Genomic DNA, 21,334 nt, shown 5'->3' on the forward strand with positions numbered 1-21,334 from the left:
TTTAATTTCTTCAGTTGTTAGAGGTATGCCTGCAGAATCAGGTTCATTTACTAAAACATATTCAAATAACCCTTTATGTTGTTTCAGGGAGAACGTGGCTTCATAGGCTACCCAGGCCCCAAGGTACAGTGCAGCCCATGAGCTGTGCATTCATTTTCCAAACATTGTAGCTGTTATCTACATCCTGCGCAGATTTAGAGCTACCATTTGTGTTTTTCCTCAACCAGGGTGGACCTGGTGACCGCGGTGGTGCTGGAGGCCCCGGCCCTAAAGGAAACAGAGGCCGCAGAGTAAGTTGGACTGTGACACAATTTTTCCCTTCTGCATGAACAGCCTGAAAGATGTACACATCTTTTCCCCCGAGTGTTGACCCATGCTCCTGGTAGTCCTCCTGCAGATGTTCATGGCGAGGACTTCTCTGCTTCCTCTCTCTAGGGAAATGCAGGAGATCCTGGGACAGCTGGTCAGAAAGGGGAGGCTGGATACCCCGGACCATCTGTAAGTGTTCATTGCATTGCTGATGGACCCTCTGGCTTCCGCCCCTGGAGAGATTCCTGATTGCTTCTCTGAGAAACGTGGTGGTCCCTATTGGTGTCAGGGGTTGAAAAATATGTCCATCACCATTTCCTGCTAATTTCAAGTTGGGCAAATTCCTGCTTATTTGTCTTAGAGGTGTCTCTACAAATTTCTAACTAGCTGTTTATCCTTGGTATCACTCACCTGTGCTCAAACTGAAATGCACAGCAGAAGGAAAAAGCCAAGAGACAAGTACTTATCAGGCACTAGTCTAGGGTTTCCCCATGGTAATATGCCACTTAAAGCTCCTTCTAGGAAATGCTAAGCTCTTTATCATTTATCACCCCACACAGAATATGGTCCATGACCAAATCTGCCTGGCACAGAGCACCCTAGAAAGGCCAAGGTGACTTGGCTTGCATTGCATATGAACCTAGAGCATTTTAAATGTCTCTCTTGGGTTTGGCCTGAGCTAGGTTTACTCCTCACAGGGGAAAACATTTCCTTCTGTTGCTGGAAACACAACTGAAAACAGGAAGGTTTCTCCTTAGCTTCTGCATGACCTGTGGTTAAGCAATTATTCCAACTGGGTTTATGGGGCACTGTGGAAATACACATTGCACTCAATTTTACTTTATTTTTTAAACAGGGACTTAAAGGTGATAAAGGAGAATCCAGAGATGTAAGTGTGGCATCATTCATCTCTTGTTTTGAAATACTCTTTTGTTGGCTGTGTCACATATCTCTTTTTTTACCTTTTTCCTTCTCTTTCATTTTATTTTCTAAAGCAATGTGCACTTGTGCGGAACATCAAAGACAAATGCCGTGAGTACATCAGTGCCTTGCTAATTCCCTGTCTCTACCCTTGTATGCCCATCACGTTATGCAAATAGCACTGACCAAACTGCTTTTTGTCCCCCCCATCTTTTCCACAGCTTGCTGCTATGGTAAGTCACTTTCAGTCCTTTAAACCCCAGTGTGACTGTGGGCCAGAATTGTTTCTCTCCCCATGTATGCAGTATGAATGATTTACCCCTGCCAAGGGTGAGGTCCTTGCATCCTGACAACTGTTTGGGTCACTATTTGCTCTCAACACATGTCTCTGGCAGGTCCCAAGGAGTGCCCTGTCTTCCCAACTGAGCTGGCCTTTGCTATCGACACCTCCTCAGGTGTTGTAAGGGATGTTTTCAACAGGATGAAACAAACTGTGCTCAGAGTGGTCAACAACTTAACCATTGCTGAGAGTAACTGTCCTCGAGGTGCCCGGGTGGCTCTGGTCACCTACAACAATGAGGTTACCACAGAGATCCGCTTTGCTGATGCCAGGAAGAAATCGAGCCTCCTCCAGCAGATCCAAAACTTCCAGGCAACCCTGACCACAAAGCCACGCAGCCTGGAGACTGCCATGTCCTTTGTGGCCAGGAATACCTTCAAGCGTGCCCGAAGTGGCTTCCTTATGAGGAAGGTGGCTGTCTTTTTCAGCAACGGGGACACGAGAGCCTCCCCACAGCTCAACGATGCTGTGCTGAAACTCTACGATGCCGGGGTTATGCCTGTGTTCCTCACCAGCAGGCAGGACCCAGTTCTCACCAGAGCTCTGGAGGTTAGGGTCATTCATGCTTTCTTTCATGTTCTGCTCATGACCTCAGTCTACTTTGCTGGGGAGATTTATGGTGTTTGTTTCTACAGGCAGTGGTTGGAAGCCTTTCAAGTGCTTAGAGTTGAGAAGGCATTGCTGGCCAAACTCATCCAGCATGTCTATTAGGCGAGAAATCCAAAACAGGGTGCATGTTGCAAAATGCTAGTGAGGTTATGATTAGTTATTTGTTTCCCAGACCATGGCTCCATGGCACCAGGTATGCTATGAAACAGAAGAAAATACAGTCCCCATAGCAAGAAAGGTCTGACAGAAAGGCAAAGGGTGGGAAGGTAGAAGTGCAATAGCTTTGTTGGCAGAGGGAGAGAGGACACACAGAGATTTAAAGCATCAAAAAAGCCCAGATGAGCATGCTGAGCACTGGTTCAAGTGCTTGACTCTTTTCTTGGAGGTTATGTCTCTAAACTAGTCCTGCTAACTGAAGTTGGGGGCATTAAGCTTCTCCAAATGGGATCCACCAAAAGCAGTGTGCTGATCAGAGAATCTCTTAGAATTGTGGAGTGCCCTCCCCTACTTTGAGCTGAAAATAACAGAAGGCAGCATCACTAACGCCATGTTTTTTCTGTTTGCATCTAACCAGATCAACAACACAGCAGTTGGACATGCAATTGTTCTTCCAACCAGCGGCAGTCAGCTGAATGAAACTATCCGAAGACTCTTGACTTGTCACATTTGTCTGGGTAAAGCATCCAATTTCTCTTCTAGGCAGTGCCAAAGCCTTCTGGTCGCGCAGCAGTCAGTTGTCAGTGGTGCAGAAGGGAAGCCCAGTTGGGAGTCAGCCCTTTTGCTGCTGAAAAGAAGGGATTCATGTTCTTAGGTTGAGCAGAAAACATTGGCATTGTGAATGAGGCTCGCTGGGTGTCTCCACTTTGTAAGGAGAATCTCCTTTTTTGGCTGGTTCCCACTTTTACAGCCCAAATACCGATAGCTAAATGCTCTAAAATATGGCCTTCTGCCATTTATGACAGAGCACTTCAGGGATCCCTTTGGACAAAGGAGTGAGTAAAAATACTAAATGCATAACTAAATGTGTTTTGGGATGAAATTACTTCGGTATCAAGTAATGGACTAGTGAATGTTCATGGCTTGATAGTATTTCATATGACACAAGATTTTTACAATTATGAGGGCGGGTCATCTTCAGTTCCTCCAGGTGAAACCTACTGTATTTCTTCCCTAGATGTATGTGACCCTGATCCCATCTGTGGTTTTGGTAGTCAGAGACCTGTGTTCAGAGACAGAAGGGCAGCCCCAACAGATATAGACACTGACATAGCCTTCATCATGGATAGCTCAGAGTCCACCACCCCTCTGCAGTTCAGTGAGATGAAGAAGTACATTTCCCACCTTGTAAGTAATCTGGAAATCAGCTCTGAGCCGAAAGTATCTCAGCACCATGCAAGAGTGGCAGTTCTCCAGCAAGCTCCTTATGAATATGAAACTAACTCAAGCTTCCCACCAGTAAAGACTGAGTTCTCTCTAACTGATTATGGATCCAAAGAGAAGATCATTAATTATCTTCACAACCAAATGACCCAGCTCCATGGCACAAGGGCTATAGGAAGTGCAATTAAACACACAATGGCTCATATTTTTGAAAGTGCACCAAACCCTCGGGATCTAAAAGTCATAGTTCTGATGATAACTGGAAAAGTGGATAAACAAGAACTTGAGTACCTGCAGAAGGTTGTTACCAGTGCCAAATGCCAAGGGTACTTCTTTGTCATCTTGGGCATTGGCAGGAAGGTAAATGCCAAGAATATCTATAGCCTAGCTAGCGAACCAAATGATGTGTTCTTCAAATTGGTCGATAAACCAGGAGAGCTTCATGAAGAACCTTTACTACGCTTTGGGAGACTGCTGCCATCTTTTATCAGAAGTAAGTATAACATCCTGCAGCCAAAGTATTACAGAAGGGGCAACATGTGACCTCAGAGGGGTTAATCTGCCAGGTTTGGTCTACCTACCTGTTGGATGGGTGGGCTCTAGCCTGACCAACTCTTTGGGCAATGGGACATACTGAAGTTAGTCTCTTTTTACATGTTCTGTACTGTTGGGTCTGTTTGTTGCTGCTCATAGGTCTACCTAGTTGAATATATCTGGGTTTTATTCCCTTTGGTCTCCCCAGCCCATCCCTTGCAGTCTGTTGGTTTGCCAAGTAGAGTTTGCACTTCTGTCTGGTTTGTCTTGGACTCCATGGGCTCACCTGTGGGATCTGACCTGGCTTGTTGGTCACATCTGCAACATGTCTCATAGGGTCTGGTCCTGCCTGGGCTTTTGGCCCTCTGCAGCCCAGCAGCCTGTTGACACTAACCCTGACCTCACTGAACACCCAGCAAATCTTTCTTCCCAACTTCAGCATAAACAAGTCTAGCAGGCATTTGGGTGGCTCAGGCTGAGATCTGGAGTTGTTATATGCAGATTTAAGTACCAGATGAACAGGATTCATTGCTCAAGGGTAAATAATGCTGCTGTATTTGGGATGTGCAGATTGTGCCTTGAAAATTTGCGTCTCAGCTTAGCTAGAGACCCCAGGCTCGATCTCCAGCTAGAGCCAGATGCCAGAGATCCTAAACACTCCTGGCCTGCAAGGACAAGAAATGGGCCATTTCTAGGAAAGTTAGGTTTTTTTAAAAAAAGTCCTGAAAAACAGTCTATTGGGCTAATAAACCACTGATTCAGGAATGTCTTGTACTAAATAGGAAGCAAACATGACATCATTCCCTGGAAATAAATGTTTAGGTTTTCTCAGTTTGCTTTTTCCATTTACTGCTTACAGGGGTCCTGGAAACTTCTAACTCTTGAAAAAGTATTAACTGTGTGGTTGGAAGTGCCTTGTTATAAGAAGGCTGTTTACATGTGTCAGACTAAGACATACAGCCCTCTGGCATCTTGTAGTTACTGCTCTCATGTTTGTAAATTGGAATAACAGATCTCCCAGCCCAGGGTGCTGCAGTAACCACACCAAACGTCAAGGGATATTCCATTGCTTTTATCAGAGCAAGCAAGAAGAGAAGAGGTTTTTTTAAAATCAAGAAGAAAGATATGTAATATGTTGTTGGTAGGTAACCACCATCCTCAACACCAGTGTTTAACGCCAAGCTCTTTGTCTCCAGGTGACTTTGCTTTCTACCTATCTCCAGAGATAAGGAAACAGTGCGAGTGGTTCCAGAGTGATGAGCAAGCCAAAAGCCAGAGCCCCAGGCATGCCACACACAAAGCAGTGTAAGTAGTGGTTTGTCTGCGAGAGAATGAGCTTTGCTAACAGCCTGTCTGGGGAAGAAGCCTTCACTTCCCAGTCCCTGTTTGGAAAAAGAAATAAAAAGAAACTTCAACACTAACAGTCAGGATTATCAGCATTTTACTGGTTCCTTTAGTGCTGTGTGAAGAAAGCAACAGTTATATTTACTAGAGAAAGGTAGACAAGTATACATATAATTTTAAATTTGTGTTAAATTTCATGTTTATCTATGTATGAAGGATATGAAGGAGGTATATGCTACTGTCATCATGCAGGTCAGGAATTCTAGAAATTATTAATTTCAGGTTTTCCACTCAACAAACTATTTTCAGAGGCTGAGCTGCCCTAGCCTACCTGATATTCAGGATCTATCATAGAATATGTCCTAGTATTTTCTGAACATAGGTGAAAGCTTGTGTCACCGAAACTCTAACACATCAAAACTAGCACAGAGCTGTCCTGATTTTAGAAAGCTGAGCCCCTTGAAATCAGGCATGCTGCAGATCTGTCTACTGAATTCACTCTTATGTGTGTAAAGTTGGTATATAGACAGACTTGTGCCCCAAGTGATAGTGCTTATCAGCACTTTTCACTGCTTGGCATATCTAAAGCTGACAAAGACTATTGACTTCAGGGGGGTTCTTGCCAATGGTTTCTATGTTGACTCTCCTCTTCCAAAACTCTGCTTTTACGGGGGGTGGGGAGTGCGGGAGAAGACATATCAGATGCTTTCACTTTGACAGGTACGTGGCACCCAACGTGACCATAAGCCGAACCCTCAATGCCAGTATCACGGCCAGTGTGAGCATCAAGCCTGTTGCGAGCACCAGTGCCCGTGCCAGAACCACCACTGCGAGCACCACGGCCCAGACCAGAGCCACTGACCAGACCACAGCCGGCACTGTGTTCCAGGTGAACGCCACCACGCAAAGCACAGCAAGCACTGCCGCCCACACCAAAGTCACCAGCCGCACGACCACGAGTACCACGGCTGCCGCAGCAGGCGGTAGAAGAAGACAAGGTGGTATGTGAAAGGCTCTCTGCATGCGAGCAGTGCCTCTTGCTTTTCTCTAACACTTGGGTTGTGGCTTTTCTTCCTCCCTGAGAGGATTATTCCTAAGGGAAATGTCACTAAGAGGCCAAATTTTGTGGTTGCAGAGAAGTTTTTAGGTGCAAAACTGAAAATCATGGGGGGGGGTTAAGGCTTTATCAACTTGTACTGAGAATTTTGTGCAAAACCGGGCGGGGTACAGGCTGACCCTAGGCAAAACACAAGCAGGACATCTAAACATGGGATATCGTATCATCTGCTGCCTAGCTTGTAGTACAGCAACAGAACACTTCTCTTTCTAGTGTGGCCCGTTTGCTTTCTATGTTTTCCTTCTGGCATTACCCCTTGGCTAAGTTTTGCTATTTATGGTGATTCATGCAATGGCATTGTTTGAATTCTCTGTCAGCTAATATAAATAGTTAGTTCAGTTAGTTCATCACTGAATCAGCGTGGAGACCTACTTGGGAATCCTAAAGCTCTTTCATGTGAGCACGCTTCATGTAAAGGGGTTTTCCCATGTGTTTTTGCAGTGGGGTGCAGGTAGCTCTGCACGAGCCAAACAAGTAACAAAGAACCTGTGTCAAAGCACAGGGATGCTTAACCAGTCAATGAATGCATGTCCCTGTGTAACTAATAAACAAAAAGCAATAAATCAAAGCAATCAACATTTGCAAGGTTAATGATTTCATCAGCTTGAGGGAGACAAACATTTCTGGGTGTTTCTTGCTCTGCTGTGGCTTCCAAGCAGTTTTTATAAAGATCTCATCCAATACTCTGCCACAGCAGGAAAACCTTTCCCTAACAGCTTCTTGGACCTGTGTAAGGTTATATCTGATCTTAAGTAGGCTTTGCTTAGAGATCTTCAGCAGGTCAGTGAATCCATTGTACCCTACAGAAGGATCTGACTGGACATGTTCACAGTTGTTGGGAAAGTTGTGCTGGGAATCATGTTTCAGGCTGTGTAAGTCTTGTAAAAAAACTGCTTTGATTTGCAAGATTGCAGCAGATTATTAAATAATAAATAAAACACTTGGCAAATCATCTATGCTATGAAAAAACCGCCTCCCTGCAATATGCAGGGTTGGGCATCTGAGATAGCAAGGTCACAGCGTGGTTTGTACATGCCACAACTGGCTGCAGACAGATTTATTTGCTGTGGACTGGGAAGGAGATCCTACAGCACTGAGACACTTTTTCCTTGAGACCTTTCCTCTTCAAGTCCTTTTAGTGTTTCTTCTGATTTTGCATTGCAGCAAAGACCCATGACATCCAGATCACAGATGTCACTGAGAACAGTGCCAAGCTGCGCTGGGCCAGCCCCGAGCCACACAATGCCTACACTTTTGATATAACCATCACCTTAGCACATGACCACTCGCTTGTGCAGAAGCAAAACCTGACTGGCACTGAGCACGTCATCCGGGGACTCAGAAGTGGACAGAAATACCTTGTCGTCATTACTGGCTACCAGAAATCCCAACCCAAAGTTACCTACACAGGGACATTCAGCACAAGTAAGTACCTCATGAGGCAAACACACAAATATTTTTTTCATAAAATGGACACAAAAAATGAAAAAACCCACATGCAAGGGATGGAGAATCAGTTTGTACCAACAATACCAGCCCTGGCAATGCTCGGTTGTGTCACTGCATGTCTGGCATCCTCCGGACCAGCAGCAGGGCCCAGTTATGAAACGGTGCACGTGTGCTTCCTTGGCAAATGCAAGCTGACCCTTCAGTGGCATTAAATTGACACTGACTGTGGGAGAATTAAAGCCAGTCCTGAAGGGGTGTTTGTCTAATTGTACGTGCAGGAGGCTTTGCACAATGGGTCTTGGTAGGGTCCAGCTGGCATTGCTGCAATTAATATGAGTCAAACTGGGTTAACACAGAGTAAATTCAGTCCAGCACAATTGCAAAATAAGTCAGAAAAGTTGCTTCTCCGATTGCCATTTCCATAGCCACCTATCTGCTTTGCATACTATATTATAAAATAAAAAAAAAAGGAAAAAAACCCCAAGAAACGAAAACAAACCAAAAACCAAACCACAAAGCCACAAAGAAGAGATTAAACGACAGGTTTAGTCCTTTGGGGCTCCAAGCTCCATGTGTACAGATCACATGTAAAGCTCACCAAACCCCTTGGCATGGCTGAAAGTTGCTATGTAAGACACAGTCAAATTTTTTGTTTTTTTAAATGTAGAGGTGACTTGGCTTGGTGGTGTGGAGAAGTTTGCTCTGGTCCTGCCAGTGCTGCATCTGGCTTCTTCTGGCACTTCAGAGCCAATTTCAGCGCCCAGGGAGAGCCTTTCCATTGGCTTCAGTGGGTTTGGATCAGGTCTGAAGTCTCTTGCCTTCATAAGCAATAAATGTGCCCACAAAAATGCTGAGAAAAGACATCAATGTGTAGAAGTAACATTTTGCATGCTCCTCATTTAGAGTTGAAGCTCTTGATGCCCAGGGAAGCTATGTTTCCCATACAGTAAGCTTCAAACAGGAACAAACTGGGCAGGCAGTGGTGATGCCACCTATGCCCACAAGCCCTACATTGGATAGCACTGTCCCCCTTATGCACACCCATACCCTCCACCAGAGAAAAGTAAATCTAAGACTTCCTGTGGCTGCAGCATCCTCCTGCCCTCCAGCCCCATAGGAAATGAGCCACGGGTTGCCCTGGAAAGGTGCATGATGCAGAATGGTGCAGTCATACACGATATGATACAATATGAACCATGTTCTTTCCATCACAAGGGATTTCTTCCCCTGGTGACAGTCCTCAACAACATAGTACCTAGAGGGATGTGAGGCTGTGATGGGAGAAGGGTGGTCAAGGAAAGGCATGCAATGCTTGGACAGTCCTTGAGGGCTACAGGGGAACAAGACAAGATCCATCATGGACTATTTGATATCCTGGAGGATGACTTTTTCTCCTGCCCACTCTAAGGCCAGAGGAGCAAAGCTAAACTGGCTGCAGAGGACCACATCTGCTCCTCCAGAGCCCTCCGGTTGCACGCTGTGGGGTGAGGAGGGGCCATGTAAAGCAGAGTCGCATGGGGCCCTGGGGATGTTCCTTAAAAGTACCCATAAGGATGAGCCCAATGGTGCAGCAGAGCCGCCGGCTTGGAAAGCAAGGCGAACCTGTCCCAGTGCGGCTGGGCGGTTGTGGATTACTCATCCCATCAGCTGCCTCCAATAAACATTTCTGAAATGTATGTGCTAGGGTAAACAGATCCAGACCCAATTCCTGTGACTGTGTGCATCCTCCATGCTGGGGCTGGGGCCAGTGAGTTTGTTTATGGTTGTGCCAAGGGCACTGCTGCAGATCCCCTTCCCCTTGGCTGACCCTGCTGCTTCTTCCCCCACAGAGACACCAGCACAGCCCAAGGTGTCCCTGGCCAACATGATGCTCAACACCGAGCCACTGGAAGGGCCTGAGAGCAGTGAGTATGCACGATGGTGGGAGTGCTGGGCTGGGGGACTCTGCCAGGACCCTCAACAAGAGCCTGGCCATTTGCACTGGTCTTCCCCTGGCCTGCTCCCAAACCTGGCCTTTCTCAGAGCCCTGCTGGGACCAAAGGATCTGTGAGTCCTTTGCTTTGCAGACCCAGCAGATTATGAGCCAGATGACAGCCTTGTCCAGGCAGACCTGTGTCCTGTATTAGTGTCTTTGCCCCTTGCTGGATCCAGAGGCCCCCGAAGTCATTGTGTCTTCATGGGAGAGTCAAACAAGGTTCTGTTGCCATCGCAAGGATGGGACATGAGCCAGGGCCCAAGCACTGGCTGCTCTTCAGGGACAGGCTGTGCCCCATGGCCTCTCTGGCATGCGCAGATGCAGGTGTAGATGCAGAACATCACCTGATGCTTGTTTGCACTCTTACTCCCCAGTTGGGGCAAATAATAAGTCTTGGCTCCATGGTTGGACACACAGCTCTCAACAAGGGCTTGACCAACAGTCAGGGATTGCAGGGGAGTTAGTGTCAAACATTTGCATAAATTTGGCTAATAGTAGCCTCCCTCCCATTTCACCCATCTGCCCATTTCCTGTTTCTCTGCCACCAATGGTGTACATAGTAAACAACTTATTGAGCAAGCTGTCAGCTCCTACAGGTTAATCCCGTTAACCTGTGATAGTAGTCCGTAATCACTGTAGCTGTTAAAACATCATCTCATTGCTTTTGTTGACATCAAGCTCATAGCGGCGCTATTACATTCTGTTGTACTCTAAGTGCCAGCCTGCAACCTTTCCTCCAAGGATCTTGACAGGCTTTCAGCCTTCATTATGCAGCACAGCCCTGTTGCAGGCACCAAGTATGGATCTGGCATCCAAAACTCATCCCTGAATCATCACTCTCATGTTTTTCCTTAAGCGTTTTGCTTGCACTGTGGCTCATTTTCTTCCTGAGGTGATTTAAGAGCATGTGGAGATGCTGCTGCTCAGTGCATTCAGCCAACAAAAGATGCAAAGCTGCTGTTGGGATCTGGCTGCTCGTGTTGAAAAGGAGGAGCATGGACCTCATGCCTGGCTGGTGGTACCACTGGAGCTTGCTGCAGTGGAGGGGCCGAGGGCTTGTGCTGGGCAAGGACTATCTCATTTCTGCCTTGCTGCATTTCCCATCATCCCACCTTTCCCATGTGTTCCCACTCACTTGGTCCTTCTCCCTAGCGCAGACACCCCCTCTGAAGCCTTTCCCTGGCTTGTCCCCACCGGGTGACAAGCACCCCACTGGCTTTGTTTCACACACTCTTTGTGTGTCAGCCTTCTGGAAACGAGGTGTGCAGGCTTTTGTAGGTCTGCCTGAAGGAAAATGGGTGTGCTGCACGCTCGCTCTGTGCTTCAACGCAGACCTCTCAATCTCAGCTCCTCTTGTTGACTCAATTGCAGCAAACATATCTGCCCGAGGATTTATGGCAGCTGGCGATTTGGCACAAACATTCCCCAAGGATGCTAATCTGAAGTTTTTCAACAGGCTACAGTCAGTAAACAGGGCAGGGGATTTGGGATGGGTTGTTTAGCTTATTCTTCTCTATTTCTTTGTGCAACGGGAGAGACCCATGCATAAATCTTCTGATAGACCTCCAAGGAAGTTCCAAGTTCTGCCCTCCTTGTATAGGCAAAGCAACGGCTAGCACGACTGGCCTATCTTTGCTGATAAATACTCTGGGATTTGGACCTAAATTATCATTTCTGGGCAGTAAAGGAACATATGTTTACATCCTTATCAAGCTTTAAATTCTACCAGGTGTGTCTCCCCTTTAGAGATAAAATAAACACACTTAAGGATTAAAAGTTACTGCCAAGACAAATAGCTTTGAAAACAGATGGGGGGCAGTTGTGTGAGGGCCTGATCCTGCATGCACCAGCAGGGAGTAAGGCCTCCCACCACCTTAGCCCAGGGACTTGGGGCTTGGATGCACGACGAAATCAAGAGCAGGGAGAGACAAGCTGGAAGCTGGGGAAGGTTTGTATTCAGCAACAGAAATAACAGAACAAGGAAATCCCACCAGTCCTGTACCGGGCTTTTTCCTTTTTTCTTTTCAATATCTGCTTTTTCAGCTTTTAACCCTTTCAGAGTCACTCAACCTCTGCACCGTTTGACATGCAGATTGGCCAGACCCTTGCTTGTTGGACTTTGACATGGGCATGCAGTGCAAGAACTATCAGATTGTGTGGTTCTTTGACTACAAAAACAAGATCTGCAGCCAGGGTTGGTATGGTGGCTGCGGTGGTAATGCCAATAGATTTGAGGCCGAAGCTGAGTGCATTAGCAAATGCTTAAAACCATGTAAGTACCACATGGCGATTAATCCTTTTGCACTTTATCATATTGTCAAATAATATTTGGATCAGAGAGAAAACATCATCTAAAATCCAAACCCACACACTTTTTCCTCCAGCAGCAGCTGAGAAAGCCATGCAGCAGCCACCCCTTGAGAAAAGATTATCATCAGGTAACACCCAACAAAAAAAAAGAAAATCACGAACCAAAGCAAATCCATTATTTCACCTTGACCATTTCATAGCATGCAGCCAAACTTGTCCAATATGAGATCATCAGTAGTATAGACTTGGTTTTCATTTGCTCCTTGACATGACTATGCCCTACCATCTGCTTTGCATGAGCAAGTCATCTTGCATGCATGTTGTCACACCAGGACATGTTGCGTTTGCACAACCTGAGTGCGAACCACAGCTGTATGGCAAAATCAGGCACTGGGTTTCGTGAGAAGTGAGGGGTTGCTGAACTGGAGCGTGGCACAGTCCCAAAGCAGTTTCTGTTATTACTGTATGACTAACCAATGTCACCAGCAATGTGCCTTTGCTGAGATGCAAAGAATTGCAAATATTTCACTGCCGGTAACCAAAACACTTGATGGAAAAGTACTCCATGGGGCTTGGGTCTTGCATGCAGATGTTTTCCCTTTGCACCAAAAGATAAAAATCAAAGCTGAGGGAGGAGCCCACAGGAAAATGGCAACGATCTCCTCTCCTCAAGCAGTTCCTGAGATTAAAGGGTTGTGTTTGCAAGCCTCTTTCAGACCTGGGAAGGAAGTAGAGAATAGCAATGACTTGTGTTGGTTCAGCAAGGGGTGGGGATGGGAATCTGACCCCAGCAAAGTCCTGCTATCATAGCAGCCTCCCTCTCCTAGTGGTGTTTCAGGGCCTTTGCAGAGATGGGAGGGAAACCTAGGAGTGAAGTGAGCTCTGGTACCTAATGGCAGGGTTTTAATCCTCACAGGGACATGACTGAGTTTGAAGAGGCAAATTAAGGCCCTCTCCCACCCATTTGATTTCCTTAGGTGTAGTTTAGGGTCCTTAAATCAGACTTGGGAATTTTTGTCACTGGCAGCGGTGTAGCCTGAGTCCAGCTGTGGGTGCCCTTGCCAAAACATGCAGGCCAGTGAGGAGGAGGCCACCACCAGCCATGGAGATGCCTGGGACAGCAGCTGCTTGCAAAAGGAGATTGCAAGCTGCTTCTGAGCTGCAGAAGGGCATCAAGGACAAAGAGCCACTGGTTGCAGTTTGAGGACTTTTCAGCCAGAGGAAGCAGCATGTGGCTTGTGCAGAAACCTGTAGCTTCGATCTGGAGCAGGATTTCATCCTCGCAGAGCAGGGAAGCCTCCCTGATCTGTTTTCTCCAGAGGGCACATGTTTCTGCTAGCCCCATTGCATAGACCAGTCCCTTCTGATGATCATCACATGCCTTGATGATGTTTCCAGCAACTGTTGTTCAGGCTAAAGTGATATTTCATGAGCTTGGCGCTGTTCTGCCCTGGGCAGACAGTCAAGAAAAGCAACCGAGAGGCCCTGGAGGGATGCTCGCATCTCTGGCCGCCCCACGAGGGTCCCCTGCTCTATTCACTTTATTCTCTTTCCTTTTTCTGCAAATGAGAGCTTGAATCCACCAGGAAAAAAGAGACCTGGGAGTTCATGTGCAGCTTAGCTTTTAAAATGCTGGGTGTTGGGTTGGGCTCTTGGTTCAGCCCATAGCAGGTACCATAGCCAGGTGCAACACTGAGAAATGAGTTGGTCTCCTGAACATTAGGGCTCTTTGGGTGCAAAAACATGCACCAGACCCAGCTCCAGTTTGAAGCCTTTTAAATGCTATGAGAATCTTTAATTATTTTATTATTTAATTATATATAGAGATATACTGTATTATACCGCCAATCAGCTAAATAACTGATTGGATTCCTGAAAGGATGCACAGGGTTTGAGGTAGAGTCATTCTTGTATTCATATCTGCTGGCTTTCAGTGGTTTGGACGACAGGAAAAAAGGGAAACGGACTTTGGGAAAAAAAAAATAATCCAACTAATAAAAGGCAAAGAACCTGCCAAAGGCATGGGAAGTGTTTGGCTGTAGGAACCCAAAACCAAAGCTGAATTGGAAGGTCAATATTGATTTCAAATTCCAAGGAAAAACAGATTAAAAAAGAAATCATGCTTCGAAAGGCCACATCTAGAACAGGGTGATGGGCAGGAGTGTCCTTTCAGACATGTCTCCTCTCTTGTAAAGGACATATTCCCAGCTCCTCCTATCTAAACAGTAAACCCACTGTTCAAACAAGGCATCCGATCTCCTTCACGACTGCAGCAGCGTGAACTGCTTGAGTCTGATCTCTTTGACTACAGCGTTGTTCTGGCAGTGATCTGATCAGTCACTCATGGCACGGAGGGAAAAATGCAATTAAAATGAGCGGGCAGAAAGAGTTTAGACATTTGGCTGGCTCTGCCCAGAAGCATGCCTGACGTTGGCCTGGGCATTTCCACCTTCTCCCCCAGGAGCATCCCAGCCTCACTGCAGCATTCCTGGGCTCTGGGAAGCTGCCAGGACCAGCTGCAATTTCCTTTAAAGTAAACCCGCCTCCTGGGCTTTCTTATTGCCTAGGGGTAATTGCCAGACCTACTTTCTAGTCAGGATTTCAGGGGAAGTCTTCTGTGCCCGTCTTCCCATCAAAACTTTAGCATGCCTTTGCTCTCATCAGACCTCAAAGAAACTTGTTTGCAAATACACCTTTTTATATATTCACCCTATATCTATATACTCTTTCCTGTATTCACTATATATTACCTTATATTTTGTGACAATTAACCACAGTTTAAGAGACCAGTCCTTTAAATAGCTTTATTTCTGGTACCTGGTATACAAAAAGCATGATCCTAAGACAAGATTTTCAGAAGCTATCTTCAAGACCTGAATCTCCCTAGCAGTCATTGCCGGTATGCCGTGTACACATTGATTTATCTTTGCTTTTTGGGGGGGGGTGGGGAAGGTAAAATACTTTTTTTTTTTTTTTAATTTAAAAAGAGGTCCTGGTTGCAAATACCTCTCTAGTAAGAGGCACTCCACATTTTGCCCATCTGACTCCCCCTCGCCCCCATTCATTTTTCAATGCTGGCTGTTTTACTGGTACTTGTTTGACTGATGACTTAATGATTTTTACTCAGGCCTAAGGCTGGTCAACAGCAGCTTGAAGCTGCACTGCTGATAAGTGGCAGCGATGAGTGTGAGACCAGAAATTTTTGGGATCTGCCTGACTCAGAGCCATGGTAACAAGGCTTTTCCAGGACTAGCTATGATGGCTGATGGTTATGCTGTGCTGAGCAGAAGTGGCATGAACTACTTTTGCACCCATCTGTAGGGGATGCCTTGTTTGTGACTTGATGGTAAATTAGTGGGTAATAGTGGATATTTTTTTTTTAACTTTTTACTTTAGTTAGTTGACAATTTCATTTTAACACATCCAGGTACTTTGTTGTTTTGTTCCCTGCTCACCCAGCAAGGGATGCAGGATGCCACAGGGCAGTGCATGGTAGGTCCGGGAGCATCTTCACATAGAAGATTTCTCTTTTTAGAGGAAGCCAGTATTTTTAATAGGAAAATGATGGGGCAAATATTTTTTCCCTTGCAGCCTAGCCAGTCCTCTCCCAGTTCTGAGATGTGCCAACTCATTTCCTGCAAATCCAGGGGATTTGCAGGCAAGCGCTGCTATGCATCTCTCTTCCTTCATCTCCATGGCTGCATGACAGCAACAGGGCGGAGGGCTTGCGGATGAGGGCTGGTGTCCTCTTGGGCAAAGACATCCAAAGAAAGACATTCTCATTGCAAACTAAGAGATGGGATTTAGTCACAGGAGGCATGCAGAGGCTATGCTGTGGTTGCCCTGTCTGAACTTGCATGCCAGCCCTGCTCACAGGCATTTCTCTACCATGCACATATGTTCAGACTGCGTTTCAGCCAGGAGTGTTACTTCTGACCCTTTTTGCTCCTGCTTTTATGCACAGTCACAGATATCTGCCGGCTGCAAAAAGACGAGGGGACCTGCAGGAACTTTGTGCTGAAATGGTATTACGACCCTGAGACCAAGAGCTGTGCCCGGTTCTGGTACGGTGGCTGTGGAGGCAACGAGAACAGATTTAACACTCAGAAAGAATGTGAAAAAGTTTGTGTCCCTGGTAAGTAGCTTATGGCTGGCTGGAGAGGGGGGCAGCCAAATCCCTGGCATTTCCAGTCCGGTGCATGGCCATAGTGAGCTTGGTTGTGGTGCTCTGGACTCTATAGCAAGTCCTGGCAATTAACTCCATTTATCTTCCCTCAATATTCTGCACAGCTTCCCATACATGAAAAGACCTCATTTATTTTCTCTTTCTCCATCAAACCTTTCCAGGTAACATCAACCCTGGTGTGGTGACGACGATAGGAACATAAAACCAGCGACCTGTCAACACATACCTCTGAGACAGCCAGGAGCATCAGCCGTTGCCACCTAACCCCTATAGAAGCTAAGGGTATAGACTACCTTGCACTGTACTATCTCATGCTTTTAACTTCCAAGCAAACCTTGAAGAAAGTGTTTTGCTGCATGACCTATCAATATGGTGCTAAACTGTTTGTGGACTGAGTGCTACATGTGTCCGGGTTATATTGTATAGCTTCAACATTACTGAATATTTACCTAATTGCAGATTGTTATTGTGCCTGAACACGTCTCTAAATTACCCTTTCTTTCTGATTCCGGCAGTCTGCCTGTCTAAGGCAACATAAAAATGAGACAAAAAAAAAGTTATAATACTTTCACTGCAACTGTTACACGCTTGCTTTTATCGTCTTCATAACTGAGCATAACTTTACAGGGGAAGCCTTTGTGTAAAAGACTAGCTAATTCTGATAAACAAGTAGTTCAATTTTTCATTCTTCCTTTTATTTTTTTCTCCTTTTGCTGGATTAGATTTCAAACTAGACCTCTTATATGCATTTGTAACATAGGTGGCCAAACAATCTAGCAAGGAAAAGGAAGCAAGGTTTCCAAATGCAAATGCACTGCTGGGACCAAGGCCTCAGTTAACAAATTTTTAAATTGTGGTGTAGGATGCCTTCAGCATTCTTCTGATGTTGTATGTTTTATAAAATGCAAAGCAAAGCAGTTTGGGGAGGGGGGGCAGTGGGTGGGAGGGGGATTTTATTTTTATTGTGGATTCTGTGTCAGGAAGTCTATACAAAGAACTTTTAAATAAAGTCTAATGGATGTTTTGAGAAATTAATGGTTTTGTCTTTGTAAAAGTCATGGTGGGCACCAGTGGAGTGATTTTCCAGGGTATGGAAACCATTCCTTTGGAGGAAAATACGAGTGGTCCTTATAGGGAGGATGGATGCAGAATGGATATTCAGGGGGGCATCACTAGGTGCTACAGTTAACCTGGAATTTTCCAGCTTGGAAAAGGAGGAAGTAGAGACCTCAGCTGTGAAATCTCCATCCTGGAGGAATTTAAACTCAGCTGGACCAGGCGCTGAGCAACCTGGGCTCAGCTGACCCTGCTTTGAGTGGGGTGTTGGACCAGAGGCATCTGGACATCCCTTCTAACCTGGATGGCTCAATTACCCCATCAACATTTTTGGGTGTCTCCTTCTCTGTCCATAGCCATGAGAATTTTTACCCCAGGGTATTCCTGTCTTTATCTGAGCTCACCCAAAGAAGCTAAAATTCACAGAAACAATGCACATTTCCCTGCCCCTCCAAAAATCCCCCCTAACAGCACGAAGCAGGTGAACTTCACCCCCACACCCCACACCCCCCCCAGGGCACAGAGCAGCTCTAAGCTGTAGGGCTGAGGTCCTAAATGTCCCCAGGCCTCAGCTGTGGTCTGCAGGTGGGGGGTTGATAACACCTCCCATGGCCTGGTGGAGGTGTTGAGAAGGAAGGCGTGAGCCTTGCAGGCACACACCATGGAAGGGGCAGCTGGATGCCAAAACCAGAGCAGGTCCACAGGGGAGAGGGCACTTACTGACTTCTGGACTACAGGGTTGCATTGGTTAAATATTGGAAAGGAGAACAAGTTTACAATTTAGGGCTTATCCAGTGCCTTCCTCCATGGGCCAGGGTGGGACTGTCATGAGTAGAAGGTGACCTGGTGCTCACCTGCCCCACATTTTGGGCTGCCACTTTCTGAAGCACTTCAGGTGGGTCTTCAAGGACCATAACGTGAGACGCTCCACACATGTGGTACACAATGCCTTTGAAAGCAGCCCTCCCAACAGGATTTGCCTTCCAAAATGCCATTTACAAGACTAAATTAAGCTGGCCAGACACTTCAGGTTCTCTGTTCAATGCTGAACATCAACAGGGGTCCAAGAGGCTCACCTTGACTTGTCCGAGTGAGCGGGACTTCACATCCATATGGCAAGGGGAGCACATAGGGCTGCTTGCCCTAGGGATTTGTCCCTGAGAGAAAGTATATTTTCAGGTGTCTCAGCTTTTATGCCATTCCCGGCACGTGGAGCAGCCCAGCTCCCAAAATTTCCTGACAGTACCAAGCCTCTTGCATAGGGCTTTGGGACAGCAGGGACATGGCTCAAGTTGGGACGAGCTGAGCCCTGGCAATCAAGCTTGGGAAGCTGAGCTCTTTATTTGGCACCTTCTCTGAGCACATCACAAGGGCTTCATTAAAAAAGAGGGGAATGGGTAATTTTTATTTATTTATTATTATAAGTGGCTCTTGCAATGGCTGTACTCAGCTGTAGCTGCTCCAGAGGACAGCAGAGCCAGGCCTGCATTTCATTGTGCACAGGGTCATGTTGAAGACCCTTTTCTTGCTCTCATAGGGTATAAAAATTGCAGCTAGGTTAAAGTGACCCACGAATCATTCTTCCTTCCAGCCTCCCACCCTTCTGCAGCGCATTAAAGGTTTTCCCAGTGCTGGTGCAGCATCTGTTTCCCAGGAAAGCTGCTTTTGATGAACTGTGCAGTGCTCCCGGATGTGAAGGCGCAGCCTGGGCTTTCACTGCGTGTCACGCCGGGGGGAGCGGGTGGCCTGGGAAGGGCCCCCCCCCAATCCCCTCCCATCCCTGGGGCCATGGGGCATTGCAGTCGCCTCTCTCAAGCCTTTTAAGGAAGCACGTTACACCCCGGGCCCCCAGCCAGCGGCCGCACGGGGTTACACATGGAAGTCATCTGCAGCTGGGAGCGCATCTGCCAGCGTGGCTGTGGGACCAGACCAGGAGTAAAAATAGCTCATCTGGGCCCAGCAGAGCCCTGAGCAGCATGCTCTGCTCCTGGCTGCCGATGGTTAGCCCCGATATCTGCACCCCACTGATTTTGGGGTGGCCTTCACCATTTATTAGCATCCGTGTGTTGTGGATCTGGCTGGCACTCCCACCCCGGTCACCAAAACCCCAATGTTAGGGGAGGGGGATGCTTCCCTAATCTGTTTTTTTCTACAGACAAATTAGCTTTGTTTAAACAGTTCCCATCCTCTTGCGAAACTATTTCTTTGCAGCATCCTAAATAAAATATAGACAATGTGTTGATGACCTCAAGACAGACATGATGGATGTATGTGCTGTAATCCAGAGGACACAGTCCTTTAAGCAGGACATTTTAATGAAGCCATCCCATCTAAATCTCCTGCATCAAAAACACCCAAGATTTTGCTTTGAAAGATACAGTGTCAGTCTTCCACCCCTGCCTGACAGTGAGATGGCAAAGAAATAAAAGCTGACTCCAGCCCAGCATTTCCCCATAAGCTGAGGGCATGTTGTGAAAGAAAAGAGCTCCACTGGAAGCAAAGTCTCCTGGCGAAATCCCATTCTGTGGTCTAATGCTGTTTAGTAAGTCTCTCCATCTTTTGGCATGAGCCCTGATCAAGCCGCTGGTGCACGTGTCCCATGGTTGGGCTGATGCTCTCAAACCCTCAGGCTGTGGCCCAAGCAAGACTTGCATGTCTCAAAGCCTGCTTTCTTGAGGCACAATAGCCTAATAAAAGATAGTATTGCTCCCTATAAACTGCACCTCTTATTGGTAGACCACAACAGTTACATCACTTCTGCTAATTGCCAAGGCATACTGTAAAAAAGTTCCGCATCAGTGGAGAGGGTAACCTGGCATCCTCCTCCTACTCCGATCTGCTTATGTATTCTTTTGGTTAGGCCTGGCCACATGTTCTAGCATAACTCGCCTGCGGGACTCATGCCCTGAGGCACCCCAAAGCAATGCTAGGAAGGTCTGACCATCAATATAGACAATATGGGTGGGATACCGTTGCCTACATCTAGGCATGTTGTGTCATTGCAGAAACCCTCAGGCACCAGTTGCACAATGCATGTGGGGTCTCCATAACCTTTACCATGTCTTCCAACACCGAGCATCTTCACTTGCAGCAGGGGCCCACATTTAGACAACCAGGACGCACTCCTAAAAGGAGATATGGATGCGGGAGGGGATGTAGGGCTTTCTGGCTTCCTCTGGGCAACCTTAGTGTCAAACACTTTGTGAGGAGGGCCGCTGGTAACATAAAGGCTGGTGGCTCTGCTGCCTGCGATGGAATTAGCATTAGGACTTGAAGACAAATCATTAAATCCAAGACTTGCTTGGACTTTATGCAGGTATCTGAGGCAGGGGCAACCTGACCTATGTCAGCCTTGTAAAGTTTTTTCTAACCTGTTCCCAGAAAACTCCAGAGATTTCGGGCAATCCTATAATTGCCCTACAGGGTGAGAGTGGACAGTCTCTGGGACAAACTATTACCTGGCTTTTGCAATAGCCAGTCTCATGTACCACTTGCTGTAACTGAAACCCAGAGGGTTTTGGATGAACATGCTGCCCTTGGATGCAAGTGAGCTATGAGTCTGCTGGTGAAAATCACGGGGTTCAATACCAGAGCAGAGACATAACCTATTACAATACTGACAGTACCATAAAAATGAAGGGTAGGACACATAGCAGAGTTAAGCATTGCAGCCAGACCATTAAATTTAGGAAAGCACCAACATTTGAGTGCTTTGTTCAATTCTCTTAATGCTGTAGCTTTGCATCTAATCATAGCCTTCCTGGGAAACCTTTACAAGGAGAGGCAAAGTGGCTCTGACACATT

General features: G+C 46.6%; 1 protein-coding gene across 9 annotated transcripts in view; it reads left to right on the forward strand.

Moving 5' to 3' along the window:
* The window catches only part of COL6A3 (collagen type VI alpha 3 chain), a 62,771-nt gene extending 45,264 nt beyond the window's left edge, over positions 1 to 17,507 (forward strand). For 7 of the 9 annotated variants that reach the window (XM_075094127.1, XM_075094119.1, XM_075094123.1 and 4 more), the window contains 16 exons: positions 88 to 123; positions 228 to 290; positions 436 to 498; positions 1,166 to 1,198; positions 1,305 to 1,353; positions 1,626 to 2,119; positions 2,754 to 2,853; positions 3,354 to 4,052; positions 5,290 to 5,398; positions 6,158 to 6,438; positions 7,719 to 7,979; positions 9,833 to 9,907; positions 12,071 to 12,250; positions 12,363 to 12,416; positions 16,253 to 16,423; positions 16,636 to 17,507. In XM_075094127.1, coding sequence (XP_074950228.1) covers positions 88 to 123; positions 228 to 290; positions 436 to 498; positions 1,166 to 1,198; positions 1,305 to 1,353; positions 1,626 to 2,119; positions 2,754 to 2,853; positions 3,354 to 4,052; positions 5,290 to 5,398; positions 6,158 to 6,438; positions 7,719 to 7,979; positions 9,833 to 9,907; positions 12,071 to 12,250; positions 12,363 to 12,416; positions 16,253 to 16,423; positions 16,636 to 16,676 — 2,709 coding nt within the window. In that variant the 3' untranslated portion in view covers positions 16,677 to 17,507. The remainder of the gene's footprint in view (positions 1 to 87; positions 124 to 227; positions 291 to 435; positions 499 to 1,165; positions 1,199 to 1,304; positions 1,354 to 1,625; positions 2,120 to 2,753; positions 2,854 to 3,353; positions 4,053 to 5,289; positions 5,399 to 6,157; positions 6,439 to 7,718; positions 7,980 to 9,832; positions 9,908 to 12,070; positions 12,251 to 12,362; positions 12,417 to 16,252; positions 16,424 to 16,635) is intronic. The other 2 variants (XM_075094120.1, XM_075094121.1) reach the window with 2 other exon arrangements.
* The last annotated feature ends 3,827 nt before the right edge of the window (positions 17,508 to 21,334 follow it).

Source organism: Phalacrocorax aristotelis, chromosome 5, assembly GCF_949628215.1.
Source record: "Phalacrocorax aristotelis chromosome 5, bGulAri2.1, whole genome shotgun sequence".
NCBI lineage: Eukaryota > Metazoa > Chordata > Aves > Suliformes > Phalacrocoracidae > Phalacrocorax > Phalacrocorax aristotelis.